The 26,922-nt window shown below is 45.1% G+C and overlaps 1 protein-coding gene and 1 pseudogene across 5 annotated transcripts in view; one reads left to right on the top strand and one right to left on the bottom strand.

The window, feature by feature from the left end:
* STIM1 (stromal interaction molecule 1) overlaps positions 1 to 20,005 on the bottom strand; it is a 227,183-nt gene extending 207,178 nt beyond the window's left edge. For 2 of the 5 annotated variants that reach the window (XM_036325169.1, XM_036325177.1), the window contains exon 1: positions 19,249 to 20,003. In XM_036325169.1, coding sequence (XP_036181062.1) covers positions 19,249 to 19,387 — 139 coding nt within the window. In that variant the 5' untranslated portion in view covers positions 19,388 to 20,003. Of the gene's footprint in view, positions 1 to 19,248 lie in introns of all 5 variants that reach the window. The other 3 variants (XM_036325164.1, XM_036325165.1, XM_036325170.1) reach the window with 3 other exon arrangements.
* A 5,238-nt stretch (positions 20,006 to 25,243) lies between these two features.
* Positions 25,244 to 26,814, top strand: LOC118664290 (annotated as a pseudogene).
* Positions 26,815 to 26,922: the final 108 nt, after the last annotated feature.

Genomic DNA, 26,922 nt, shown 5'->3' with positions numbered 1-26,922 from the left:
ACCCATACTGAAAAGCAAGCAAAAGCTAGTTTTGATTCTCAGTTGTTACCTGAGCCCAGTAATTGTTGCATTTTTAAGGGGGATCTTCTAAAATTAAATGAGTTCAAGACTAGAAACAACAATATGGTAAACCAGGAGACAAATGTAAAATTTGAGAGACAAAGGGGTAAAGCATCTTGTTCAAGTTAATGAGAAGATATTATAACTCCAAAGCCAATGAACTTAACATTTCCCAAAGACTCGGGCCCTCTCTCTTGCAACTGTACCAGGTGTAATGCTAGTATAGCCACATTTTTCCTGTTGTCCTTGAGAGTGAAAAAGCAAGGTTATAAGGAAAAGTGAGAACCAAGGAGATATAAGGTAAAGAGAGGGAATGAACCAGGAAATTATACAGATGTTCAGAATTCAGAGGAGGGACACTAAAAATAATAAATTACATTTGTATAAGACTAAATATTTGTTACATTATCTCATAAGATCTGCGTGCATCAACCTTGTGAGTTATGTTCTGTTATCCCCAAAATACTTGGTATGGGGAAACTGAGGCCCAGAAAGGCCAAGAGTATTACAACCCGAGCTAAATTATGTCTACCTAATTCCTAGTCCTCTCTTTTTTATTAAATAAGCTATTCCATAAAGAGCACTGTGGGGACTCAAAAGAAGCAAGCTAGGAAAGGAGAAGTAAAAAAAAAGTTTCAAAGGAAATAATTGGAGGGGTGGGGGGAATGCTTTAAGACTGAAGCTATAAAACAGTAAGCAACTGCTTAATTTATTAGAATTTCTTCTGAGAGATTCCAAAATGGCGGCAGAATAAGTGGAAGCTACACTGACATGCTCCCAGGACCAAACTGGAATTACAACTAAAATACAGAAAAAACATTCTGAATAATTGCCGGGAGCCGGTCCATCCTTGCTGTTTCAAGGGACCTGGCATATATGGCATACTGTTCTTAAAATGTTTGCTCACCTTCTTGGCACTATGTGTTTTAACCAAGGTCTCTGAGAAAGGTTGTTTCCCCAAGTATGGATTTTCCCCTGAAGTTAGGGAGGGAATAAAACCTCTTAACTAAGTGCCAGGCGGGTAATTAATCACTTTAACTACGAACAATCATGCTTAATCTACATAATCTTTACTCCCTGGAATGGAGATAAGAAACGCCCTAACCTTTGTAATAGAGATTGATAGGATTGAATCAACTGGTATAAATACAGATGTAATAAGACAGCAAGACACAGAACTTAGAATACGGAACCAAGAGAGACAGAATCAGGAGGCACAGAACCTACACAGAACATTCTCTAGAGACAGAAGAACTTCGCTGGAGAGAACATGGCAAAAGATCCTGGACAGAAACTGGCCTCAGAACCTAGAGACAGAAACTAGCGAGAGAACATGGCAAAAGATCCTGGACTGAACCTGACTACAGAAATTGGCAAGAGAACCTGACTAGAACCTGGTGACTGAACCTGGCTGGAGAACCTAGCGAGGGAACTTGGCTACAGAACCTGGCTGGAGAACCTGGAGAACCTGGCTGGAGATCCTAAGCAGAACTTCGCTGGAGATCCAGACCAGAACTTGGCTGGAGATCCTGGCTAGAGATCCTGGCTAGGCTGCTGATCAACTGAACGCTGTCTCTGTGTCATTCCTTCTTCGCCGACTCCATCCACACTTTTGGGGACCCCTGGACCCGCTGGGGTTGGACCCCGGCAAATAATCAACTGAAGACTAGCTGGAGAGAAACCTAATAACCAAGGATGGAAAGTGGAGACCACATAGAGACCGGTAGGAAGTATGCATCTCCTAGGACAAGGAGAAAATAAATGGGACTACATCAAAATAAAAAGCTTCTGCACATCAAAAGAAACCATCAACAAAATGAAAAGGGTATGGGAGAACATATTTGGCAATCATACAACTTAACAAAAGGAAGACAAACAATCCAATCAAAAAATGGGCAAAGGACCTAAATAGACACTTCTACAAAATGTATATGCATATGAAAAAATGCTCAAAGTCACTGATCATCAGAGAGATGCAAATTAAAATGACAATGAGAGGTTGGCCAGTATTGCTTAGCAGTTGAGTGTCAACCAGGAACCAAGAGGTCATCGGTTTGACTCCCAGTCAGAGTACATGCCTGGGTTGTGGGCTTAATCCCCTATGGGGAGCGTGCAGGAGGCAGCTGATGGATGATGTTCCTCTCTCATCGATGTTTCTCTCTATCTCTTTCCCTTCCTCTCTCTAAAAATCAAAAAAAAAATATTAAAACAAAACATGACAATGAGGTATCACCTCACACCTGTCAGAATGGCTACCATCAATAAATGAACAGATGACAAGTGCTGGTGAGGATGTAGAGAAAAGCAAATCCTAGTACTACTGCTGGTGAGAATGCAGATTGATGTAGCCACTGTGGAAAACAGTATGGAGTTTCCTCAAAAAATTAAATATGGAACTGCCATTTGACCCAGTGATCCCACTTCTAGGAATATATCCTAAGAAACCCAAAACACCAATCAGAAAGAATGTATGCATCCCAATGTTCATGGCAGCACAATTTACAATAGCTAAGATCTGGAAATAGCCCAAGAGCCCATCAGAGGATGAGTGGATAAAAAAGCTGTGGTACAACTACATAATGGAATACCACACTACTATAAAAAAGGAGGAACTTTTACTATTTGCAACAGCATGGATGGACCTGGAGAGCATTATGCTAAGTGAAATAAGCCAGTCGGAGAAAGATAAATATCACATGATCTCACTCATATGTGGGATATATAGTAATGAACAACATAAATTGATGAACAAAAATAGATGTAGAATCAAAGAAACACTGAACAGACCATCCAACCTCAGAGAGAAGGCGGGGGAGGGGAAGGGTGAAGAGGGTAAGAGATTAACCAAAGAACTTATATGCATGCATATTAGCATAGCCAATGGACACAGACACTGGGGCGGTGGGAGCTTATCCTGGGGGACATGAGTGGCAAGGGGAGGGGGGTCAGTCGGGGAAAAAGGAGACATATAAATACTTTAAACAATAAAAAAAAAGCTGTGGTACATTTACACCATGGAATACTATGCAGCAGTAAAAAAGAAGGATCTCTTACCCTTTGAGATAGCATGGATGAACCTGGGGAGTATCATGCTAAGTGAAATAAGCCAGTCAAAGAAAGACAAGTATCATATGATCTCACTCATATATGGAATCTAATGAACAAAATAAACTGATGAACAAAATAGATCCAGAGACATAAAAGCATGGAACAGACTGTTGAATCTCAGAGGAAAGGCAGAGGTGGGAGAGTGGGTGGGAAGAGATCAACCAAAGAACTTGTATGCATATATGCAGAACCCATGGTCACAAACAATAGGATGGTGAAGGCCTGGGGGGCTGGAGAGGAGGCAGGGACTAGAAGAGGTCAAAGAGGGGGAAAGGAGGACATATGTAATACTTCAACAATAAAGAATTTTTAAAAAAATTTTTAAAGAGTTATACAAAGTACCTATCTTCCATTGCCTCCATAAGTTAGAAATTAATATTCCTTTTTTTTTTAAACAAATTCGGCAACTAAGATTCAGAGAGAAAAAGCAAGGTCTTACCTGTTCAAGACCTTACAAATAGAAAATGGCAAAGCCTAGAGTTGAATCCAGGTTTTTCTATCTCAAAAACTCTGGTTTTCCTACATTGAATGCCCAGCTCTATTAGGAAGCTTAACAGCTAAACAACAAGAAACTTGGATTCTCAGACTTGGAATCCACCAAGAACTTACTGTAAAGCCTTAGGCAAATTATTTCACTTCCTTGGGCACCAGAAAACTTATCAGCAAAAAGAAGTGATGTGAAACAAGTGTAGAGAGAAGAGAATTCTTCGGCTCCTGGAATACTGTGAAGTGTAGTCTCTTGCGGAGCACTTCAAAGAAAGTCAACTACCTCTCCAATCATCAACCCCAGTACTGACTCCTCTTCTGACTGACATATATTTTCTGTTAATGGCACCATCAGACTCCTCATTGCCCATACTCAAAATATGAGTATACCTTTGACTCTTCTCTTTCCTTCCCTCCACACACTTAAACTCCAAGTCCTATTAATTCTACCTCCACAATGCAGACCCTGATCTCTGCTCATGAACAACTGCAGTCTCCTATCTAGGTTCCCTGTCGCCAACCTCACCCCCGCCAATGCATTGTGCATACTCTGTGAGATTAATCTTCCTAAAGCAAAACTCACATCATATCTCTCTCTTGCTCAAAACCTGCAAAGGCCCAGCCGGTGTGGCTCAGTGATTGAGCATGGACTCATGAATCAGGAGGTCACGATTTGATTCCCAGTCAGGGCTTCATCCCCAATAGGGGACATGCAGGAAGCAGCTGATCAATGATTTTCATCATTGATGTTTCTATCCCTCTCTCCTTCTCTCTTCCTCTCTCTGAAATAAATTAAAAACGAAAAAACCTGCAAAGTCTACTTATTTTCTTCAAAGTCTAAACCAGGGGTGGACAAACTTTTTGACTCGAGGGCCACAATGGGTTCTTAAACTGGACCAGAGGGCCGGAACAAAAGCATGGATGGAGTGTTTGTGTGAACTAATATAAATTCAAAGTAAACATCATTACATAAAAGGGTACGGTCTTTTTTTTTTTTAGTTTTATTCATTTCAAACGGGCCGAATCCGGCCCACGGGCCGTAGTTTGCCCACGGCTGGTCTAAACTCTTTAGCCTGACATTGAGGTCCTCCATGAACTTTCCTCAATTAATCTCTTTTGCCTTACTTTATAGTTGTCTCCTTCATAGATGACACTCTCCAACCAATCTGGACTAATGGCCCCTAAAGACTATTCAGTTTTTCCCATTCCATGCCTTTACTCATGGTATTTTCTCTGGCTGGAATATTTCCCTACCTTACAATTTTGCATGAAGTACCTGAAGACCCAGTAAGATGCAATCTCCTCCACAGAGCTTCCCTGATGTCTCCAGGCAGAGGTGATCCCATTTGCCAATAGAGCCGTCAGTGTCATTCACAGGATACTGAACCTACATTGCCTTGCACAATGAGCTATAAAATGGAAGACTGTTATGAAGACTAAACATCATCATGTGTGTGAAAGTATCTAGCCAGTCCTGTTATAGAGTAGGTGATCAATAAATTTGAGCTCTTATTATGTATGATAAAGAAAAATATGGGTGTACATCTTAACTCCGCAGTCCTTCTAACTAGGCAGGGAGTGTCATATAACATAGAACATACATGTTAAATGTTGACTGAAGAGGTAAAGATCACTACACAGATCCTAACCCAAGGTTATATCCAGAAGAGCTCAACCATAATGCTATTTTTGGAAGATACAAACTGAATACACACCACTCTGTAGCTATACACTTCACCAATGTGATACTGCCATTCAGGATTTGTAAGTGAAATATGCCCTCTCATTCCTTCCCCCATACCCTAAAGGCCTAATGCCACTTTCTTCCAGGCTATGTAGGTAATAGAACAAATGCCACTAAGAGTCTGATAAATTGTATACCTTGATTTTTAAAGTGGAAGGGAGAGGGCAAAGAGGGGGGGAAGGGGGAGAGGGAGGGAGAGAGAGAGAGAAAGAGAGAGAGAGAGAGAGAGAGAGAGAGAGAAAGAAACATCCATGTGGGAGAGACACAACAATGGGTTGACTCCTACACATACCCCAACCGAGGCCAGGGATTGAATGTGCAACCCAGGCACATGCCCCTAAGGAGGAATTGAACCCAAGACCCACCAGTGTACAGTCTGGTTTTCTAACCGCTAAGCAACCCAGCCAGGGCAAGATGTACACTCTTTATTCCAAATGCTCATCTCTACCTAAGTTCATATAGCCATTTCTTTCCTTCCCACAAATTGTTAAACTAAAAACAGCATTGGTCTTTGGGTTAGAGAAACCTAAATTTAAATCCTGGCTTAGTCGCCTTGGGGAAATTCTTTAAACTCTCAGAGTTACTGTTTTCCCATCTATAAAATGAGAAACATATCCACCTTTAAGAGTGTTGTGCAGATATAAAGCACATAGCTATCATAATCATTTTGATCACTAAAATTAGTTGAGTTGCCTTAATTACATATTTATCTCTTTAGAGATATGAAGTATGAGTTCAGTGAACTTTGCCCTTGTCAGTGAAAGTTTCTTGAAACAAGACCTCCACAAGTGTGATTACATAGCAACAGACACTCACAAACACACATAGACATACTGCTTATGCCTAAATAGCACCCATCTCCCCATGCCACTACATTTTAGATGCTGGCTCTGGAAACTTGGCAAACATGGACACATTTGTTTTAACATACACTGTAGTGATGAGAGTTCTGAGAGCTTCCCAAGAGGCCTGAGATAACCCAGAGAGGCCAACCGGAGCTGAGCTACTGAATCACACTGAAGAAAATTAGCGGCACATGAAATCTGAAAGCCAGTCTGTCTGCCTGCCTGCCTGCCTGCCAGTGAGATTTCTGGTCATCACCTAAGCCAGACTTCAACACAAGGCAGCCAGGAGCTCTGTAAATGTAGTGAGCACAGGAAAAGGACAGGTTTGTCCTAGCTGGGCCGTGCTGACAGCATAGCCTACTCTCTTATATCTCTGCCCCCTCCACAAAGTCTCTCCAGAGGACCCTCCCCAATGCCTTGAAGGAAAGCTAGTGTGATATCTGCTCAGGCTGGAGTTCTCTGAGGCCCAGGGAGTTCTCAGAATCAGAGATAACATTTAAAAAGTCAGTGATCTTCACTGGACTAGTCTCTCTTCCAACAGCAAGACAAGCCTATAATAAAAGAAGGCTCCCTCCTCCATCCCACAAGGCAGGCTAAGAAAAGCAATTAAGGTTCATTCTGTTCATTTGGCTGTCTCAAGTTTGACCTGAGATAAACCCATGTGGGCCATGGAACCAAAGACAGGGAGCAGCAGAACCCAAGGAAGCCTTGCCCATGGGTCTCACATCGGCTCGCCATGAGTACAGCCTTGCTCCACTCCTACTGCAGCCACCTACTCAGGGTAGCCATTGCTGTGAAAAACAAAAACAGCCAGCCAGAGTCAAAGGCCAAACCATCAATATGACTGATAACTGTCACCAAGCACAACTTCCATCAGTGCTCAATAAACAGGGATGAAGTAGTACTCAGCAGAAAAATAGCACCCACAGAACTTCTCAGAAAACCTACCATGTGAATTCTATCGCTAACCTCAGTGCTCTCTTATCTAAGCTTTTCATAGGAACTGATGTCAATGTGCCTGGCCCTCTCCCTCCATGTCTACTCAATCCAAGGATCAACTCATTGTTATTCATTCATTTATTCAACAAATATATTTTAGATACATACTCTCTGACCAGCCCTGTGACAGATACTAAGGATAGGTACTATGGTCAACAAATTGAACATAGCTCTTGCCCTCAAGAGAGAAGAAAACACACACAAACACTTTAAAACGAATACAACCCTTTCAAATAAACTACCTTTTGACCCCATTTTTCAAGTGAGGAAACTATAGTTTGGCTCATACTGTCAGTAAGGACTCAAGCCAGTGCCTAGTGCTCTTGATTCTACATCAGGATGTCTCTTGTTTTAAGAGGCACAAGCAGGGTGTGAAGTGCACAGAGAATATTGCAGATAGCACATGCAACCAGAATCTTATCAGAGATGACAGGGAACTCATGGCTAGCGTTAATATCAGGGAACACTCACAGAGGACTGAAATGTTAGGTAGGAAGAAAGGAAGAGAGGGGAGAACATCCTGGGAGGAGAGTAAAATGACATAAGTAAAGGCAAAAGAAAATCAATATAAGATATGTTCTGCAGACCAAGACAAAAAAAAAAAAAAAAGCCTGGCTGGCCCAAGGTGTAGAGAGGGGAACAGAGAAGATGAAGTGAGTGAGCAACGTGATCTGGGACCAAACCCCTGGGTCAGGAAGAAAACAACCACTCACAGAGGGATTTTAGAGCCTGCACTATCTCTATTCCAAATCCCAGCAGAGAACAAAAGGACATTTTTGTTAGCTCACTTCAGGTTTTTCTTTGCATGGCCTCCCATATGAAATAAATCTGCTCCACTTAAGCATGACAGTGCCATAGGCATCCCTATTCGCACCTCACCTGCTCTAGCAAGTTATGCCAACACAGGCAAGATCCTGTCAAATTCTCAGTGCCCAAGAAGCTTCCCCTTGGCACTTTCCAAGTGGCCACAAGACTTTAAATACATTTACTCTGCCTATGGAGGCCCCAAATCCATACATAATGCAACCAGCTGAGCCAAACAATGGTGAAACATACAGTACAACACTCTGACCCACCTCCTCAGAAAGCCTACTCTGTACATCCAAACAGAGATCTCTCCTTGCTCTGAACTGAGATTGCAAAGAGTGTGGTACAGAATGCAGATATTAATCACCATATGACAAAAATATCACTAAGCTTCTTTTTCTGTGCCTTATTACAAAAGCTCTCTAGCTGGGGAGAAACTCCTCAGAAGTGGCACTTAACAACAGCTTTGTATACCCCCAATTCTGCCCAGCACAATTTCTGTAAACACAATACAGTATTGTGAATTACTCTGTTTCTCCTCTGTATATGTCTCAGACACCCCTAGCAACCCAAACTGGCTGCATCAGGGCATAGAGGCTCCACAACAGAGTGGGAACAGTAAGTGAATGAGAATCAGACAAAATTAGAATCTAGCCGTAGCTAAGACCTTGCGCAAGTTTGATCCTCTCATGTGTAAAGTGAGTTTGGGAGAGATAGTCCTTAAAAATCCTTCCAGTCCTAGCACCTAACATCAATGGTCTAAAAGGTCAGAGTAAGCCCTGACCAGTTTGGCTCAGTAAATAGAGCGTCGGCCTGTGGACTAAAGGGTCCCAGGTTCGATTCCGGTCAAGGGCATGTACCTTGGTTGCGGGCACATCCCCAGTAGGGGGTGTGTAGGAGGCAGCTGATCCATGTTTCTCTCTCATGGATATTTCTAACTCTCTATTCCTCTCCCTTCCTCTGTAAAAAATCAATAAAATATATTTTAAAAAAATAAAAAATAAAAGGTCAGAGTAAGTTTTTCATCTGTCAGTGTGTAAGTTATTTCAATGCCACTTATAAGTCTAGCTCTCAGAAGCTAAGTTGGGGCAGTAAAAGCTCCAAGGCTGTACAACGGACTCCAAAACTAAAGGTACTGCCCTAGCCAGTTTTGCTCAGTGGATAGAGCGTCGGCCTGAGGACTGAAGGGTCCCGGGTTCGATTCTGGTCAAGGGCAGGCTCAATCCCCAGCCCTGGTCGGGCACATATGAGAGGCAACCAATTGATGTGTCTCTATCACATTGATATTTTTCTCTGTCTGTCTCTCCCCTTCCCTTTAACTCTCTTTAAAAATCAATGGGAAAATATCCTTGGGTGAGAATTAAAACAAACAAACAAACAAACAAACAAAAACTAAAAAAACACACCTGAAGGTACCAAACAATGAGTTGAGAGGCAGGGCTAGAACCTAAAATGAAAAGCTAGTTGAGTATTGGGCCTAAGACAGGGGACGAGTACAGAGGGAGGGACAGTGTCTAAGGAAGTACAAAAAGACTCTACAAGACTCAAGGAGACAAAGAAAAGCTAAGACAAGCATATCAAATTCAAGGCCTGCGGGCTGAATGCAATCCACAATGAATATTTTTGCGGCCCAGCCAATATAACAGTATGTAAGAAACGTTTTAATAAAAATTTTGTAACTTAGTTTTTACAATATCCTGTTATACATAATCTATACTAATAAAAGGGTAATATGCTAATTAGACCGGACATCTTCCAGACATCCTTCCGGGCAAAGCCACAGTGGCGGGGGCCGAGGTAGAGGTGGTTAGGGGCAATCAGGCTGGCAGGGGAGAGCAGTTAGGGGCGATCAGGCTGGCAGGGGAGAGCAGTTAGGAGCAATAAGGCAGGCAGGCAGAGTGGTTAGGGGTGATCAGGCAGGCAGGCAGGTGAGCAGTTGGGAGCCAGTGGTTCTGATTTGCAAGAGGCAGTCGAACATCCCCGAGGGGTCCCAGATTGGAGAGGGTGCAGGCTGGACTGAGGGACTCCTCCCACCCCCATGCACAAATTTCGTGCACCAGGCCTCTAGTTATTAATAACGAACTACAACATTCCCTAATGACTGATTACTATAATCATGTTGCATTCATTTCCCTTATGCGCCTTCCACACAGGCACACCATTTCTCTCCACTAATACTAGCAGCGAATATTTTAGCAGCTGACTGCCATGTTATTAGTCTTGTACTAACTTGTTTGGTATGCACAATAGGAAATATTTAGCTTTCGGAGAAGAAAGATAGGTTTATTTGCGTTACACTTATTAATTTGTGCAGTTATTCAGCGTCTGGTAAGTTAATGTTCAAGAAAAAATATTAATTTGTATTAAAATGTTTTATTATTTTATGTTGATTACTCATTTATTTCAGCCCTTTGTATTCAGCATGTCTATCGAAATAAACCTACATTTCTTTTCTTTTTTTAATTTATTTTATTGATCCTTCACAGAGAGGAAGGGAGAGGGACAGAGAGCTAGAAACATCGATGAGAGAGAAACATCAATCAGCTGCCTCCTGTACACCACCCACTGGGGATGTTCCTGCAACCAAGGCACACGCCCTTGACCGGAATCGAACCCGGGACCCTTCAGTCCACAGGGCGACGCTCTATCCACTGAGCCAAACTGGTCAGGGCAAACCTATATTTCTATGAATGTAGAAACTTTTGTTTTTTGGGGGCCCACATAAATTTAAACCTTGTTTATTTGACTCATGTTGGCCTTTAAATTTGACAAGCTTGAGCTAAGAGGACATAGCACCTAGAAGCCATTGTTCCCAAGATCATGACCCTGAGGTCATATCATAGGCACCCTCTAAGATGTTCCCAGTGATCCCTGCTCTCCTGATATTCATGCCCTTGTGTAATCCCTTCACTTCTTTTTTTCTTTTCTTATTGATTCCAGAGAGGAAGGAAGAGGGAGAGATAGAAACATCAGTGATGAGAGAGAACCGTTGATCAGCTGCCTTCTGCACGCCCCACACTGGGGATGGAGCCCACACCCTGGCATGTGCCCTGACTGGAAATTGAACCAGCGACCTCTTGGTTCCTGGATGGATGCTCAACCGTTGAACACCAGCCTGGCCCTTCACTTTGAGTGTGGGCTAAACTTAGTGATTTGCTTCAAACAAATAGAATATGGCAAAAATTGTGGCATATCAATTACAAAATTAGGTAATAAAAAGACTGTAACTTCCATCTTGAGCACTCTCATTCTTTCTTGGATCATTTGTCGTGGGGGAAGCCAACTATCATGTCATGAGGCAGACCAATGGAGAGGCTCATGTGGCAAGGGACCAAGGCCTGCCATTCAACCACATAAATTAAAAGCAACTCTCCCCCAAGTTGAGCCTTCAATGCCAGCCTAACAGCTTGCCTACAACCTCATAAGAGACATTGAGCCAGAGGCACCTTGCTAAGCAGCAACCAGATTCCTAACCCACAGAAACTGTGAGATAATAAATGTTTATTATGTTAAGCCTCTAAGTTTTAGGATAATTTGTTATGCACCAACATAGATGGCGACCATGCCCATTTGGCCAGACATTTCAAGTCTGCAGTTAAAGGAAGAGGTATGGACCAGAAATAAAGTCAAAGACTAGCACCCATACTTTATCATCAGCTTCCCTCTGGCCTAGAGTAAGCCTTAATTAAAAGCCTAGTTTGGCCACACCAGAATAAAACAATGGACCTATAGCAGGTTCAGAGAAGCAACTACAGAGAGGTGCTATCATAAACCAACACTCAGATTCTGACTGAGGCTTTTCAGCACACAAAAGCAAAGTTTGAAAGGACCCAACTATCCCTAGTTGTGCAGTAGTTTGGAGTTATAAAGCCCTTTCACCACCTAAGTTATCTTCATTAAGGTTATTCCCTTTCTACAAATGAAAAAACTAAGGCTGAGAGAAATGAGATGAGTTACCCTCCACTAGATCCACAGCTAATAAGGAAAGGAACTGAAACTCTGATGCTCCCCTAAATCCAGGTACTATATTTAGGTCTGATGGCTGTGGCCAACTCAGACCCTTCTGAAAACCAAAGCGAATCATCTCACTTTACATCTAGGCTTCTATTCAGCCCACACACTCCTTTCCCCACTACACATATGAATTAGACAATTTTCCAGCTACTCATAACTGCAGTCTCTTGGTAATAACTACAATGATGAGAGTTTGGTTACTTTAAAATATTAGACAAACTTCTTCCAAGTGAAGTGAGACTATTGGACCCAAAGTGATCTGGATGGTTTTTCTTAACAAAGACAAATGAGAAATTCTAAAACAGTGAACTTTCAAAGTAAATGAAGCTTATTCCTTCAACTTCACCTAACCCTTTCCAAAGAAATATTTTTTAACTTCTAACCAAGTGCCTAGTAACTATAGTAGAATCAGAACCAGACAATAAGTATTCTTCAATTTAGTTCTACAAACTTTATAGGCTATATGCCAAGTCTTGTGCTAGGAGCTTGCTGTCCTAATAATCCTTGAGGAGCGTATGGAACATCAAGGAAGGCAGGCATATACACAGATAACTCCAACAACAGGGTATGGGGGGTAAGATTGTAGACTCTACCATCTTCCAGAGCAGCACTTTGTGATAGGAAATTAGACTGTTCTTACACCTTTGTTAACACAGCTATCTCCAAACCATTGAGGCTATAGGCTCCCAATGCCAGATCAGTGAGCAACACATCATCAGGTAATCCTTCCTATATAATAAAAGGCTAATATGCAAATTGTCCCCATGGGTGGGAGTCTGACTGACCGGGAGTTAGACATGCACTGACCACCAGGGGGCAGTGTGAACTATGGTGGGCATCAGCGACATGGCGCTGGCAGCGGGCAGCAGTGGAGGTGCCGCTGGCCCCAATGGGCCCTGATGAGAGTGGGACTACGGTGGGATGGTGCAGCCGGCACCAGGCCAAGGCAGGTGCGAAGGGAGGACCCAGCCAGCGGTGGCGGCAGGCAGCCGGGGGAAGGGAGGCCCCGGCCAACAGCCGGCAGCCACTAGGAACCCTACCCATGCATGAATTTTGTGCACTGGGCCTCTAGTCTATATATATAAAAGCCTAAGCGACCATTACAACCGGTTGTTCGGTCGACCAGTCACTATGACATGCATTGACCACCAGGGGGCAGACACTCAATGCAGGAGATGCCCCTGATGGTCAGTGCACTCCCACAGCCAACCTCCTGCAGCTGGCCAACTTCCTGCGGTCCCTCCCCCTGGCCAGCCAGCGCCAATCAGCCCTGATCGCCAGGCAGGCCAAGGGATCCCACCCATGCACAAATTCGTGCGCCAGGCCCCTAGTGTATTTGATAAAAAAAAAACAGCAAGGGCTCGGTACACAGATCCTCAGAGCCATTGTTCTGATCCTGCCACTTTTTAGCTATGTGACACAAATTTCTCAGCTAAAATTCTTCATCTTTAAAATGGGCATAATAATAAAAACAGCCCTAACTACTTCCAAAGTTGATAAAATAATAGATTGAAAGGTATAAACAGATCTGAGTTTGGATGAAAATACAAAGTGCCCTGGACAAGCAATACTTCCAAGGGTTGAGGGGAAAGCCCAGAATGTGTACCAAGATATATGAGATAGTTTGAAATGAAAACAGAAAATATGATCCATTCAGACAGGCCCTGGATTCAAGCTTTCCAACAAACTTTTAATACAAGTTTTAGCCTAGGGACAATAAAAACAGAGCTAAAGTAATAACGCTCCTCTCTTCTTCTACAAAAAGCTTATACTTGTGAGAGAACAAACTTATACAATGTACTAGTGTTACAAAAGAGATTTATACAAAGTGTCCTGAGGGTAATAGAAGAAAGCTTTGTACTATTATTTTATTTCTTAAACTATTGTGGGCACCTGGGTATTCAATGTATTATCCTTTATACTATGTTGTATATCTTAAATATTTCATAATATTTTTTTATCAGCAGTAACCAAAAGGAAAGCTCTGTTGGAGGCCCAGTTTGGTGTCTTTCTCTCTCTCTAAAAGTCTCCCAAGCACAGCTACTGAGTTTCCTGGAGAATCATTTCCCACAAAGGAAAATGGACCACAGCAAGACCATGAAGTCACTCAGCAACATATGTCAAAGCTACTCTGTAGGAAATGAGGGGCCTCTTGGGGCTCAGACCCAAGTCCTGTGGAAATCTCAGAAACCACACCCCTCCACAGGACCCCATCTCTTCCTTGCCAGACAGAGTTCTTAATGTGAAGGTTCCACATTCCTAAGGAGCTAATGGGGGAGAATTCAAGGGCACCTGTGAATATGGATGAGAAAGAAATTATATCTTTATTTTCAATATTCTCTTCTTGAAAGTTAACATTTCCTTTAATTACATATTGTAAGCAACCAACTACAATATTACAAGTAGTACCTATGATTTTTGTCACCAATAAAAATTATAGTCATTTTCATGTCACATTACAATTGTTTCAGATATCTTAAAATATTATTTACACTCCTCATTACTTCCAAATTAGGGCACTTACTAGATCTGCTGCTAGATCACACATGACTGCAATCTTCCTGTCTATGCGCCCTCATGCGAGGTAGCTGGCCAACTATGAAGCAACTCAGCCACCAAACAGTGAGACGCCCTGGTGCTTACAGTGGTGATAAGAGACATCTAAGACACTTACATTTCCCTCATCCTTCCCCAAATCAAATCACTCCCTCCTGGTTCTCTTCAACCTGTGCCCTACCCCGCCTGCCAGGAAGCCCTCTCCAACCACCTTAGCCTAGCCCAGCCCACACAGAACTCACTTAACCCTTAATCTACAGTCTACAGTACCTGGTTTTGAGCTTCATTAAGCCTGTGCATTATGTTGTATTTAATAATCTCTAAACAAATATCCTATATCTGCACCCCAATCCCAGATTTAGACTTCTTTATTTTTTTCCTTATCTTTTTTTTCTTATTTCTTTACTTTGCTTTTGTTGGTTGTTTTTTACTTGGATTTCTGTGGTAGCCCTAAGTTCCTTCCACAGTGCAAAGCAAGCAGTAAGCACTAGTTATGAGCTTATGGACTGAATAACTGATTGAGGCAGGGTCCCTGACTCAAATGTCTTAGTCTAGTTCTAATAACTCAGATGGAACTTCTGTTTGATGCCTCTTTAGACATCAATTTCCTCATATGTATTTAAAAAAAAAAAAAAACTGGGTGGAACTAACTGATGTTTCCACCTCTTAGCTTTTTTGAATTAGTCAATTACTTTTTAGCTCCCCAAGATCTGAGAAAAATTATGAGGGAAACCGAAAAGCCTCCCCCAGCTAGCCCAGGCAGGGTTAGTCACTTGCTCCTCTGGGTTTCCCACAGCCTTCGCTATGTATATACAATACCTCTATTACAAAGTTTATCACAAGGGTTTTGAGAAAGTGTATAACGTAGCGGTTTGGGAGGTAGAGAGAAAAATCAGACTGCCTGGGTTTAAATTCTGGTTCTACTCCCTAATATTGTATAACCTCGGGCAGAAGTTACTTAACCTATGATTCCATTTCCTTATCTATAAAATGAGGCTAATACTAGCACACAGAATGACTGGAAGAATAAATGTTTGGAATAGTGCCCGAAACTATTTTAGTAAGTACTAAAACATGTTTGCTGCTATTATTATTGATGTTATTAAAGTCTTACCAGGCACTGGGTTCCTACTTTAGCTGGATCTCTATCCTTCCATTCTCCATCATAGCACTCTGTTTGTTTTCTTCCATGGAACTTACCACAATATACTATATTTATTTATGTATTTATTTCCTATCTCCCCACTAGACTGTAAACTTCATGAGGGCAGAGAACCTGTCTGTTTTGCTCAGCCTTAAATTCAACACCAAACATATTGCGTGGCCCAGAACAGGCACTTAAATAGCACATGAGCTGGCACTGTTCAATGTTTGCTAAATAAATTAACCTAGCTACAGGTGATTGTCAAAGCTGAGGCATGGGTGCAGATGATGTCCTGGCTACCCCAGGATTACTGTGACCCTCTCCCCAGCCTCCAATATTAGCCTCAGTCAAGCCCCACCCACCTGCCCTTGGCTCCAGTCCAGTTCCGGGAGCCACCCTCAGCTAAAATTAGCATAGCTACCAAGATGGCCAAGCCATTTATAGCCTTGGAAGCAACAGCAACTAGCTGGGTGGGCAGGCATGGCTCTGGCCTCCTACTCCATCAGGGTTTATTGAGAAGTCAGACTGCACCCCACAAACAACCTACATGTCTGTCCTCTGAGGCTCTGTTCTAGCTATATTGAGTCAAACCACAGTTCCTGATTAGAGGTCCTCATATCTCCAACACTAGCAGTTACAACTCCAGACTTACCTGGGACCCCTCACACACATTCTGCAGAAAACATTTTGAGTTTCTAGAGGTAGTGAGCCCGGAGTCCAAAGGGAGATTCCAAGCATGAGTTCCAGGCCAGCTTCAGAAATGCAGGCCCCAGAGCAGCATAGCCAGGATAGATCTTTAATGAGAAAGTGACTTAGCATAGCTCAGTGTACAGGCATCAAAGAGCCAGGAGGTGACAGGAATGGCCCAATGAGAGGGCCTGCTACCAGAGAGCCTGCCTTCCCTGCAGGGTCAGGCCTTTAGATGGGCATATACATCCAACAAGAGAAAATATCCAATTCTCTCGCCCCTGCAGAAGACTCTCCAGAGTAGAAAAAGACAGGCCTTTTCTTCACTCTCTGCTGCAGAGTCACCAAGGCCTGCCTCACTAATTCACCTGGAGAAAAATAACATTCTCTTGGCCTTGCCCAGTGCTCATTTAACAGGGCAGGGCCTGAGACGATGGAAGTGGTCTAGAACTTAAGCATCAGAAAACCTGTCTATAAGACTGAGCACAGGATTCAGATTCTTCACCCAGCTTCTGCCCCACATTCTAACAGGGCTATTGTGAGACTGTTATAAGAAAAATAGCTGTGTTATTGTAAAATATAAACTTCAGAGAACATATAAATTGACTGGGTATGTTGAATATGATTTAGAAAAGTGGCAGTTTTAAGAGCAAGTAAACTCCTGTGTTCTGAAGATACACAGGAACTGGAAAACCTATAAGATTCCTGGCTGCGCATAAAACTTCTCCCCAAATCCTCTAGCTGTGCCCATTCCACAAACCACCTCTTTGCAAAACTTAGTTCCTGTATGAATCAGAGACAAACTTCCCGACAGACCCAAGGGGACAACCTGGCAGAACAATAGTGCTGGGGCCTCCAAGTTCCCACAAACCATAGCCATTCCCAGCACCCTAGGGTCTCTGAGGCTTCCCTCCCTAGGATTCCATATTATTGTGACAGCAGAAACTAATTTCTGAATTGAAAGGAAGACCAAGAGAGGCCTACGCGGTATAATCAACACATCAAGGCCTCTGAAATACGTTGTAGGAAAGACTGTCTCCATAAGCTCAAGTTAGGGGGTAGTTCTGAAGGATGCTGGAATGCCTCTCACTTATCACTCCCCTCCACAAACACAACATATTCCTCGTAGCTAGCTAATACCTAAAATTCAAAACTTCATCCCTTTAGCTTGTGTCTAACCCAGCCGTGGGCAAACTACGGCCCGTTTGAAATGAATAAAACTAAAAAAAAAAAAAAAAAAGACCGTACCCTTTTATGTAATGCTGTTTACTTGGAATTTATATTAGTTCACACAAACACTCCATCCATGCTTTTGTTCCGGCCCTCTGGTCCAGTTTAAGAACCCATTGTGGCCCTCGAGTCAAAAAGTTTGCCCACCCCTGGTCTAACCTATAAAACACCTCCCCCCCCCAAAAAAATATTCATTTTATGTTAGACACTCATATTTTAGGGTTAAAAGGGAACATATCAGTTATAAACAGGGATGTCACTGGAACAACAGAGATGTTCCTTAGAGCTACTTCACAGTTTGGCCTACATCTGCCTACCAGTCTTTCACTTCACAGCCCAATCAGACCAAGCTTTGAGCTATGTTTCAGGGGCCAAGGAGACACCACATGGAGAAAAAGAATTAATATGCAAGAAGGACCTATCTTCAAAGCAACACCAAGGTGCCATGCTTGTATACAGGGCAACCCTAACTTCAGTTGGAACCCAGCCCTTGGGGTACCTGGAATCACACGCAACCCAGTCAAGGAAGTTAAAAGGGGGTTTCCTAAGAAAGAGTCTACCACCAAAGCCAGCCTCTGAATGCATCCGTGAAACTTCCCGGCCACCATGCCCTGTTCCCTTTTCCTCCTTGTATCGATGGTTATCCACTGAGCATCCTCTCACTGGAGCTTGCCCACCTCAGAAAGGACCCAGCTATCAACTATCCCCATTCTGCAGCCCACTGCTTTGGGCAGAACACCGTGAGAGCAACAGAGAAAGAACACAGAATTCCTTCTAACCCTTGTATAAAACAAATGCATTTTAAAAAGGGCTCTTCTATTCTGCACCAAAACACCAGCAAGGCTCCTGCTCTCTGACCAGGCTCCGTGAGTACATAGGAGAAACCAGGACAGAACAAACATCAGAATCCCCACCCTCATCCCTCAGAAGAAACAGAGGTCAACAAGTGGTCCCAGACGAGACATGGTGCCCGCGTTGAGGAAAGGCCATTGAACGCCCTTGTGGGAAACAGATTTTTAAAAATTCCATCTAAGGAAGTGCCCTGTGTGTCACAGCTAATACCCAGCAGATTACCTAAGGGAAGGGAGGACCTGGGGTTCCCACACTTGCTGGAATAGGAAGGCACACCTGATCATACCAATGGAGCTGGCCTAGCCCTGACTGCCCAACCCAAGTAGCCTCCACCTCCCCCGGGTTGCCAAGTGCTGAAGAAGCCAACAGCGATCGACTTATGGGCCCTGGCCACTCTTCCTGAACAAGCAGCTCTAGGAAGGGGGCCTGGCTTGCGGATCCGAAAGGCCAAGGGGGCCCCAGAGGCAGACCTCTCCTCACTGCCCACAAAAGACATCCTGAGGGGGGGGGATGAGGAAAGTGGTGCAAGAGAGAAAAACCCCTTAGCCAGGTCTCCCGAACGGGAAGAACTCCTTGGACTCCTGGGAACCGGCAGTGCCCCTGTGTGAGTCCTCCATCCCACGGCACATGGAGAAGACGAGTTCAACTTGCCCATGTGGGCGCCTGGGTTCCGAGTCAAAGCCCCCGGCCCGGCCCGGCCCGTGGCAAAGCCTTACCTTCCGCCGTGGACTCCTCGCTATTGGCCCCCGAGCCGGCTGCCGTCGCCTTCTCGCTGTGGATGTGGCTGAGGCTCTGGCCATGGTGCAGGAGGAGCCCCCAGAGGAGCCACAGGGCCAGGCGCGCGCACAGACCCATGGCCCGGGGTCTCCGTCAGCAGGCGCCCGACGCGGACACCGCGGGACCCCCGAGGGGAGGCCGGGAGCGCGGCCGTGAGTCCTGGAACTCCAGGCAGGGTGCCCTCGAGGCGCCGCAGCTGTCCAGGCACTCGGGGGCCGGCCTCCTCCGACAGCCCAAAGGTCAAGGGCTCCAAGTTTGGGCTCGGTAGGAGGGCCGTCGCCTCCGGTCCGACAGTGGGTCCGCCGGAGTTGGGGCGGCCTGAGCGCCCAGTGTCCCCGGGCCGCTTCCGGAGAGTTTGGACGGGGTGGCTGCCGGGCCGGCCGCGCGGTCAGCTCCGCAGCGGGCTACACCCCTGAGGGAGGGAGCGGGCGGGCGGAATCTCCCGCGAGCAGGGGGGTGGAGGGGGAGAAGCGCGGGGAGGGGGGGGCACCTGGCCTCGCCCCGCCGTGGAGGGGCGAGCAGCACCGGCTCCGGAGCGAGGAGGCCCCCGCGGGCGCGGGCGGCGCCGGGATCCCAGGCCTCCGAGGCCGAGGTCAGTGCCCCCGCCCAGTCCCGTGCCCAGGCGGCCGGCTGAGCGCAGGTTCAGCAGGCGGACGCGCACGGGCCAGGCCCGGGACAGCGGCTCCCCGGCGGGCGGGCGGGCGGCGCGGGGCGGGCCCGGGCGGGCGGGGGCGTGCTCTCCCACTGGCCCGCCCCGCGCCGCCCGGCCCCCTGCGAAGCCCGGCCCGCCCCTGCGCCCGGTTTATCCCGGAATAACCTGTTGGCGGCACCCACCGGGCGCCCCTAGCCCCCGGCGGGATCCCCTGGCCCCCGGCCCGCGCTAGTCTCCGCGGGGACCCCTCTCCCGCGCCAAGGGTCGGGTGCCGGCCTCCCTTTCCCCGACGAGAGTCTCTCCCGCGCTAACCGTCCGCGAACGGGCGGACGGGCCCCTGACACGCAGTGGCTCAGGTAACCCAGGCCTGCGGCGGCAGCGACGACGAAGGCGGCAGGAGCTGCCCTGCCTGGGTCTCCGGGCCTCAGTGCTGCTCCACTCGCCTCAGCTCCAGAGCCGGGCTGGACAGAGGCCCGCGGCACAAAAGATTGCCGCCCGGGGCTGCTCGAGGCGACAACGGCCCGGCCCGGTTTGGCCCGGGGTGCGCTCCCAGCCCCCTACTCAGAACCGGCTTCCTAAGCTCCGCCCTCCGCCGCGCCGCGCAGCCAATCGGCTTCCGCCTCTCTGCAGCTTAGGAACCCGCGCGCTTCGTCACCCGTGTGTAGCGGCCCCTGGCGGGCAAATCTGGGTACTGCCGATAGAACACGAGCTCCTGGGAGGCCCTGCCCCTTTGCAGAGGGTTGGGGAGTAAAGCAAGGACCCGCCCCAGGGGAGGCCCATTAGGAACTGCCAGAAAACGAAAAGTCCACATCACTCAAGGGAAAACTGCCCTACACATCCCTTAAGTCTCGGCTAAAGAGCCCAGTCGGCCGTCCAGACCCCTCCCCACCTCATCCAACCTAAGTAGGATGCCCTCCCTTCACTTTCCTACCTGCCTCTTAAGTCCCCTCCCCTTTGAGGTTTTTGCGGGTCGGGCCTGTAGCTGGTTCTTGCCCACACCTCACACTCCCAGCTCTCTTTGTCACTTGAAGGAGGTGTTAGGGACCTGAGAATGAGTGCCCCAGTGAAGGGAGAGCTGCTCCTGGGCCTCCTTTAACAGAGCCTGCACTTCCTGTTCTCTTCTCAAGTATGCTGTCAGCAAATCTTTACAGAAACCTGCTCTGTGCCCTACCCTGTCCTTGGCACCAGAGGCGGGTGAAGGAATTAGGACCAGTCCCTCCTCTGACTGACAGTGGTAAGCTAACTACCTGTTCTGAGCAAGCCCACCAAACCTGGAACACGGATTTGCCCAACAGCTGCCTGGCTTAAGGGTTAGATTGTTGATATAAAAATACATATCTAACGTCATCTGCTACCACTCTCCCTAAGCTCCAGTCACACTGACCTTGTTTAAGTTCCTCAAACACATGGAACCTAAGTCATTGGTATGCGCTGTTGCTTCTCTCTGAGACACTCCCTCCCATCCTCCAACTCCTCATGTAGCTGGCCTCTCATAGATAGAGTTCAAGGTCTCCTTTTCTGAGACTCTTAACTCTGACCATTCCCTCTAATCCAGAATTGGGCCATGCACATGTCTGCCTCCCCCTAACCCATAAGAGTGTGAGTTTTCAGAACTCAAGGGCTATGCCTTATTCATTTCTGAGGAAAAGGATGCATTCATAGGGCCCTGCACATAGTAAGTTGACATGAGTTAATCCATATGATCACTCAAATATTTATTGAGTAACAACTGTGTGCTGGGAAATTGGCCAGAACAGAAAATGAGCCCCTGACCTAGGTTCTAGTAGACCTATGCTCTGAGCCAGGGTCTTTAATATATATTTCTTTATTGATTTCAGAGAGGAAGGGAGAAAGAGAGAAATAGAAAGATCAATGATGAGAGAGGATCATTGATGGGCTGCCTCCTGCACACCCCCTACTGGGGATCAAGCCTGCAACCCAGACATGTGCCCTTGGCCAGAATTGAACCTGGGACCTTTCAGTGGACGCTCTATCCACTGAGTCAAGCCAGCTAGGGCTGAGCCAGGGTTTTAAACTCAAATGGAAAAGCCGGCAGATAGGTAACACAGTTGAGAGGAGTAGGTGAAAGTATAGTAAGCTGTGGGGAGCGTGGCACGCAGGAAAGCAGGCAGAAAGGTAGACTCGGTATTGCTGGATCATCTTTAAGAGAAGATGAAAAACCGGATTTTTTATATGTCCCCCTTTTTTTTAGTATTAGCAACTCATTTTTAAAAGTGTAAGCCACACAAAACACATCTGCAGCCTGAATCACTCAGACTGCTCGTTTGTCACATCTGTGTAAGCCAACCCATCTGCCTGTTCACTCATTTGTCTACAAGAACACACAAGAATAAAGGAAAGGAAAGCATGCTTACAACTTCCTTTAAATTCAACCGCATCATTTCTCTTAGCTGCCACATGATTTCTTTGGGGTTATGGGCTCATAACCCATTTGATACAAAGAGCCTAGAGGCAGGAAGTAAGGGTCTATTACCATTTCACATCAATATCTTGAATCTTTTAGAACCTGTTGCATTTCCTGTGAGGTTAAAATGGTGTCTGGGAATTAAAAAATAGAATTACCATATGATCCAATAACTCCACTTCTGTGCATATAACGCCCCAAAAATTAAAAACAGAGTCTCAAAAGTGTATTTGTATACCCATTTTCATAGCAGCTATAAGCTATTCACAATAGCCAAGAGGTAGAAGCAACCCAAGTGCCTACAGACAGATGAATGGATTTTTAAAACGTGGTATATACATACAATAGAATATTATTCAGCCTTTAAAAAGAAGGAAATTCTACTTGCTACTATATAGATGAACCTTGAGGACATTATGCTAAATGAAATAAGCCAATCACAAAAGACAGATAACTATATGATCCCACTTATACAAGGTAACTAGAATAGTAAAATTCACAGATACAGAAAGTAGGACAGTAGTTGCCAAGGGTTGGGGGCTGGGGAGCATAGGGAATTGTTTAATGGATATAGTTCCAGTTTTGCAAGATGAAAAGAGTTCTAGAGATAGGTTGCAAAACAATGTGAATGTCGCTAACATGACTGAACTGTACATTTAAAAATGGTTAAGATGGTAAATTTTAATATTATGTGTATTTTACCAAAATGAAAAATAGTGTCTGGGAGCCAAAAACATGGTCTGACAACAGAAGGAACATTCTGATCTCTTCTCTGCCTCCAAAATCATGATGTGACAACAGAAAATCCAGTTCCTCTCTGGATCTGTCTCCCCAACTATAGGATAAGTAGATACCTGATTATAGATCCAGTTCAGCTTTAAAATTTTACTGGTACAATATAGGAACATCCTGAGACCTCATGGATATTCCTGGCTCAGAAGCTGTGACTCTCAACTCAATAGCTCTTATATTGGATCCTCATGTGATTATAGCCTCTGCAAGAAAAGAGTTTTTTATTTGTGATCTGTCTTTTTACAACCTATACACTAAGCCTTTAACATGTGCCAGGTGTATCTCCCTTGAATCACCCTTCAGGCTTTGCTCATAATAGATATCCTACAGACATTGGTTAAATCAAACTGGATAAACAATTCTCGTGCCTCTATTCCATAATTTTCAAGAGCTTTCATATCTATTATCTCATTTCCTCCCTCACAAGAACTCTGCTAGATAAGACAAGCTATACAGTACTCATTTTACAAATGAACAAACTGAGGCTGAGAAGATGACATGGCAACCACACCAAGCTCTCTTTCTCCTTTGGGATTTCCTCTCCATCCTAAAAGTTTCAGCTCAAGTGAAATAAAAGCATTCATGCTTTGACCAATGGTGACAGCCTAGCATGAACCAGAAGTTATTAGAAGAAAAAAAAAAAAAAAAAAAAAGACCCAGTACCTTCCCTGACTTGTCCTGTCTCTGATACATCGCTTAGAGTACTTATATAACTGGATTGTGATTACCTAATAAGTATCTATTTTCCCCATTAGCCCCTGAGCTCATCCAGGACCCTGTTTCATTCATCTTTATGTTCTTCCAGGTATTTACCTGGTACTTAATAAAAGTGAATAATGGCCGAAACCGGTTTGGCTCAGTGGATAGAGCGTCGGCCTGCGGACTGAAGGGTCCCGGGTTCGATTCCGGTCAAGGGCATGTACCTGGGTTGCGGGCACATCCCTAGTAGGAGATGTGCAGGAGGCAGCTGATCGATGTTTCTCTCTCATCGATGTTTCTAACTCTCTATCTCTCTCCCTTCCTCTCTGTAAAAAATCAATAAAATATATATAAAAAAAAAAAGTGAATAATGAATGATGTGTGTTCTGTACAGCAGCCTAGCTATCCTTCCTGTATATTACAGGGTTTCTGGATACCAATAGCTTTCATTTAGAAAGTGAGAGAGTCTTCAGCAGAAGTGTAATAGAGTCCTAAATCTCTGGCTCAGAAAAATTTAAGAATCTCTGAATCTGGGCTGTGTTATCTGTGGAGCTCCCTGGTGTCCAAACATGGCAAGTACAGCCATTACTGAGAAGCTGCCACACTCTGGCAGGATAGGGAATAGGAAAAGAGATCTTGGCTTCTCACAACCCTTCCCAGGCTAGTTTCACAAAGAGAATCATCTCCCCTGCCAGAATCAGTTCTAGAATCTTACTGCCAATGTCCACTCATCCATTTAACATCTACTGACCACCTGTTCGTAACAACCCAGTTCCTACCCTCAAAGAGCTCAGTTTTTAGAAGAGCAACCGGTACTTGTGAATAATGTCTTGAAAGGAAATGGTACAGGGGCAGGTGAGGGAGCACAGAAGAGGGACAAGTAACTGCCTAAAGCAATCAGAAAGGCTGTACACAGATGAGGGTGAAGGGTTCTGGAATTAGACTGCTTAGATTTACATCCTGGCTAAGCTGTGTGACTTTGTGCAAACTGAGTTGCTCCTGAACACACCAGGGCTGAAGAAGAAGGAATTTCCCAGATTATGCCAGTGACCTGGGTACCACCTAGTTTGGAAAACCTCAAAGATGCAAAGCTGTCCCTGAGGCAAATAAGACAACTATTATTCTGCCTGCTTGGGAGAGGGGACCCCCCTCACCCCCCCCCCGGGAAGATAGGGCATATCCTTGGTCCCGCCTCCCACTATCCAGTTAGGTTCTTGGAGAGAATCAGGAACAATGGATCAGAGGATGCTACTCTAGAATTTTGTTTCATTTGTCACTTCCCCTGTTCTTTCTCTGCCATCTCTTGTCTTGCCCCTTATTTTCCCATGTCACGAAATGGGACATCAGGCTGTCTTTAGGGATAGCAATGAAGGGCAGACTTTTACTTCCACTCTTCAGGCAGACTGAGAGTGGGAAGAACAGGGAATACAGAGGAGTCCCAAGAGGTGAGGTCCCTAGAACCACATCAGGGTCAAAGGAGAACTTTGATTTAGGGTTAGTCTAAAGAGACTGGGATAGGGACTGGGACTAAGCAGAAAACCCTTACGGGTCACTGGCGAGCTGTAGGAGCTGGAGTTCAGCGAGGACTAAGTTAGAAGCTTCTAGAGCAGGGGTGAGATTAGTTCAGGGCCCTTCTCCTCCTCCTCTCTGTCGCCAGCCTGCTCTTGTAGGAGAACCAAGTCAGCTTTAGCATTTTGACCTTGAGAAAGAAGGAAGAGTTGGTGAGGGGGAAGAACCTGAGAACACCATGGGCATATGGAGAAATTAACTACAGTAATGTTCATTTGTTATACCCTGGACAATCTGCTAGACGCTTGTATTATCTCATTTAATATTCACAATCCCACAAAGCACACAGTATTGTCATTCTCCTTTTAAAATGAAACAAAATGCTCTTATACTTGTGTATGATTACCTGTTTAAGATCTATCTCCCTGGCTTCTGGCTCTCATAGCCACTGCAGTACATTGAGCTCCATAGAGACAGTGCAAGGGCATGTGCAAGTCACTGAGCAACTCTGTGCTTACTGAGGAAAAATAATTAAACATGGGAAAGGAGACCCTAAGAAGCCAACAGGCAAAATGTATCATGTTTTTTGTTTTGTTTTTGTTAATCCTCACCCGAGGATATTTTTCCATTGATTTTTAGAGAGAGGGGGAGGGAGAGGGAGAGACAGAGAGAGACATCAATTGGTTGCCTCCCACATGTGCCCAAACCAGGGCCAGTGATAGATCCTGCAACAGAGGTACATACCTTTGACCAGAATCGAATCTGGGACTCTTCAGTCTGCGGGTGGGTGCTCTATCCATTGAACCACACCGGCTAGGGCCATCATATGTTTTTTGTGTGCACACATGCCAGGAGGAGAACAAGAAGAAGCACCCAGATGCTTCAGTCAACTTCTCTGAGTTTTCTAAGTGCTCAGAGAGGTGGAAGACCATATGTGCTAAAGAGAAAAGAAAAATTTGAAGACATGGCAAAGGCAGACAAGGCCCATTATGAAAGAGAAATGAAAACTATATCCCTCCAAAAGGGAAAACAAACAAAAAAAGTTTAAGGATCCCAATGCACCCACGAGGCCTCCTTCGGCCTTTTTCTTGTTTTGTTCTAAGTTGCCCAAAAATTAAAGGAGAGAATTCTGGCTTACCCATTGGTGATGTTGCGAAAAAGGTGGGAGAGATGTGGGATCACACTGCTGCAGGTGACAAGCAGCCTGATGAGAAGACAGCTGCTAAGCTAAAGGAGAAGTACAAAAAAGATATTGCTGCATACTGAGCTAAAGGAAAGCCTGATGCAGCAAAAAAAGGGAGTTGTCAGGCTGAAAGGGGCAAGAAAAAGAAGGAAGATGAGGAAGTTGAAGAGGATGAGGAGAAGGAAGAAGAAGAAGGAGAAGAAGGAGAAGAAGGAGAAGAAGAAGAAGAAGAAGAAGAAGAAGAAGAAGAAGGAGGAGGAGGAGGAGGAGGAGGAGGAGGAGGAGGAGGGGGAGGAGGAGGAGGAGATGATGATAACAAAGAATAAGTTGGTTCTAGCACAGTTTTTTCCTTG

The sequence above is a fragment of the Myotis myotis genome, unplaced genomic scaffold (genome assembly GCF_014108235.1).
Source record: "Myotis myotis isolate mMyoMyo1 unplaced genomic scaffold, mMyoMyo1.p scaffold_m19_p_10, whole genome shotgun sequence".
NCBI classification, from domain to species: Eukaryota; Metazoa; Chordata; class Mammalia; order Chiroptera; family Vespertilionidae; genus Myotis; species Myotis myotis.
The sequence above is the reverse complement of the archived record's forward strand: the minus strand, read 5'-3'. Positions and strand labels throughout refer to the sequence as shown.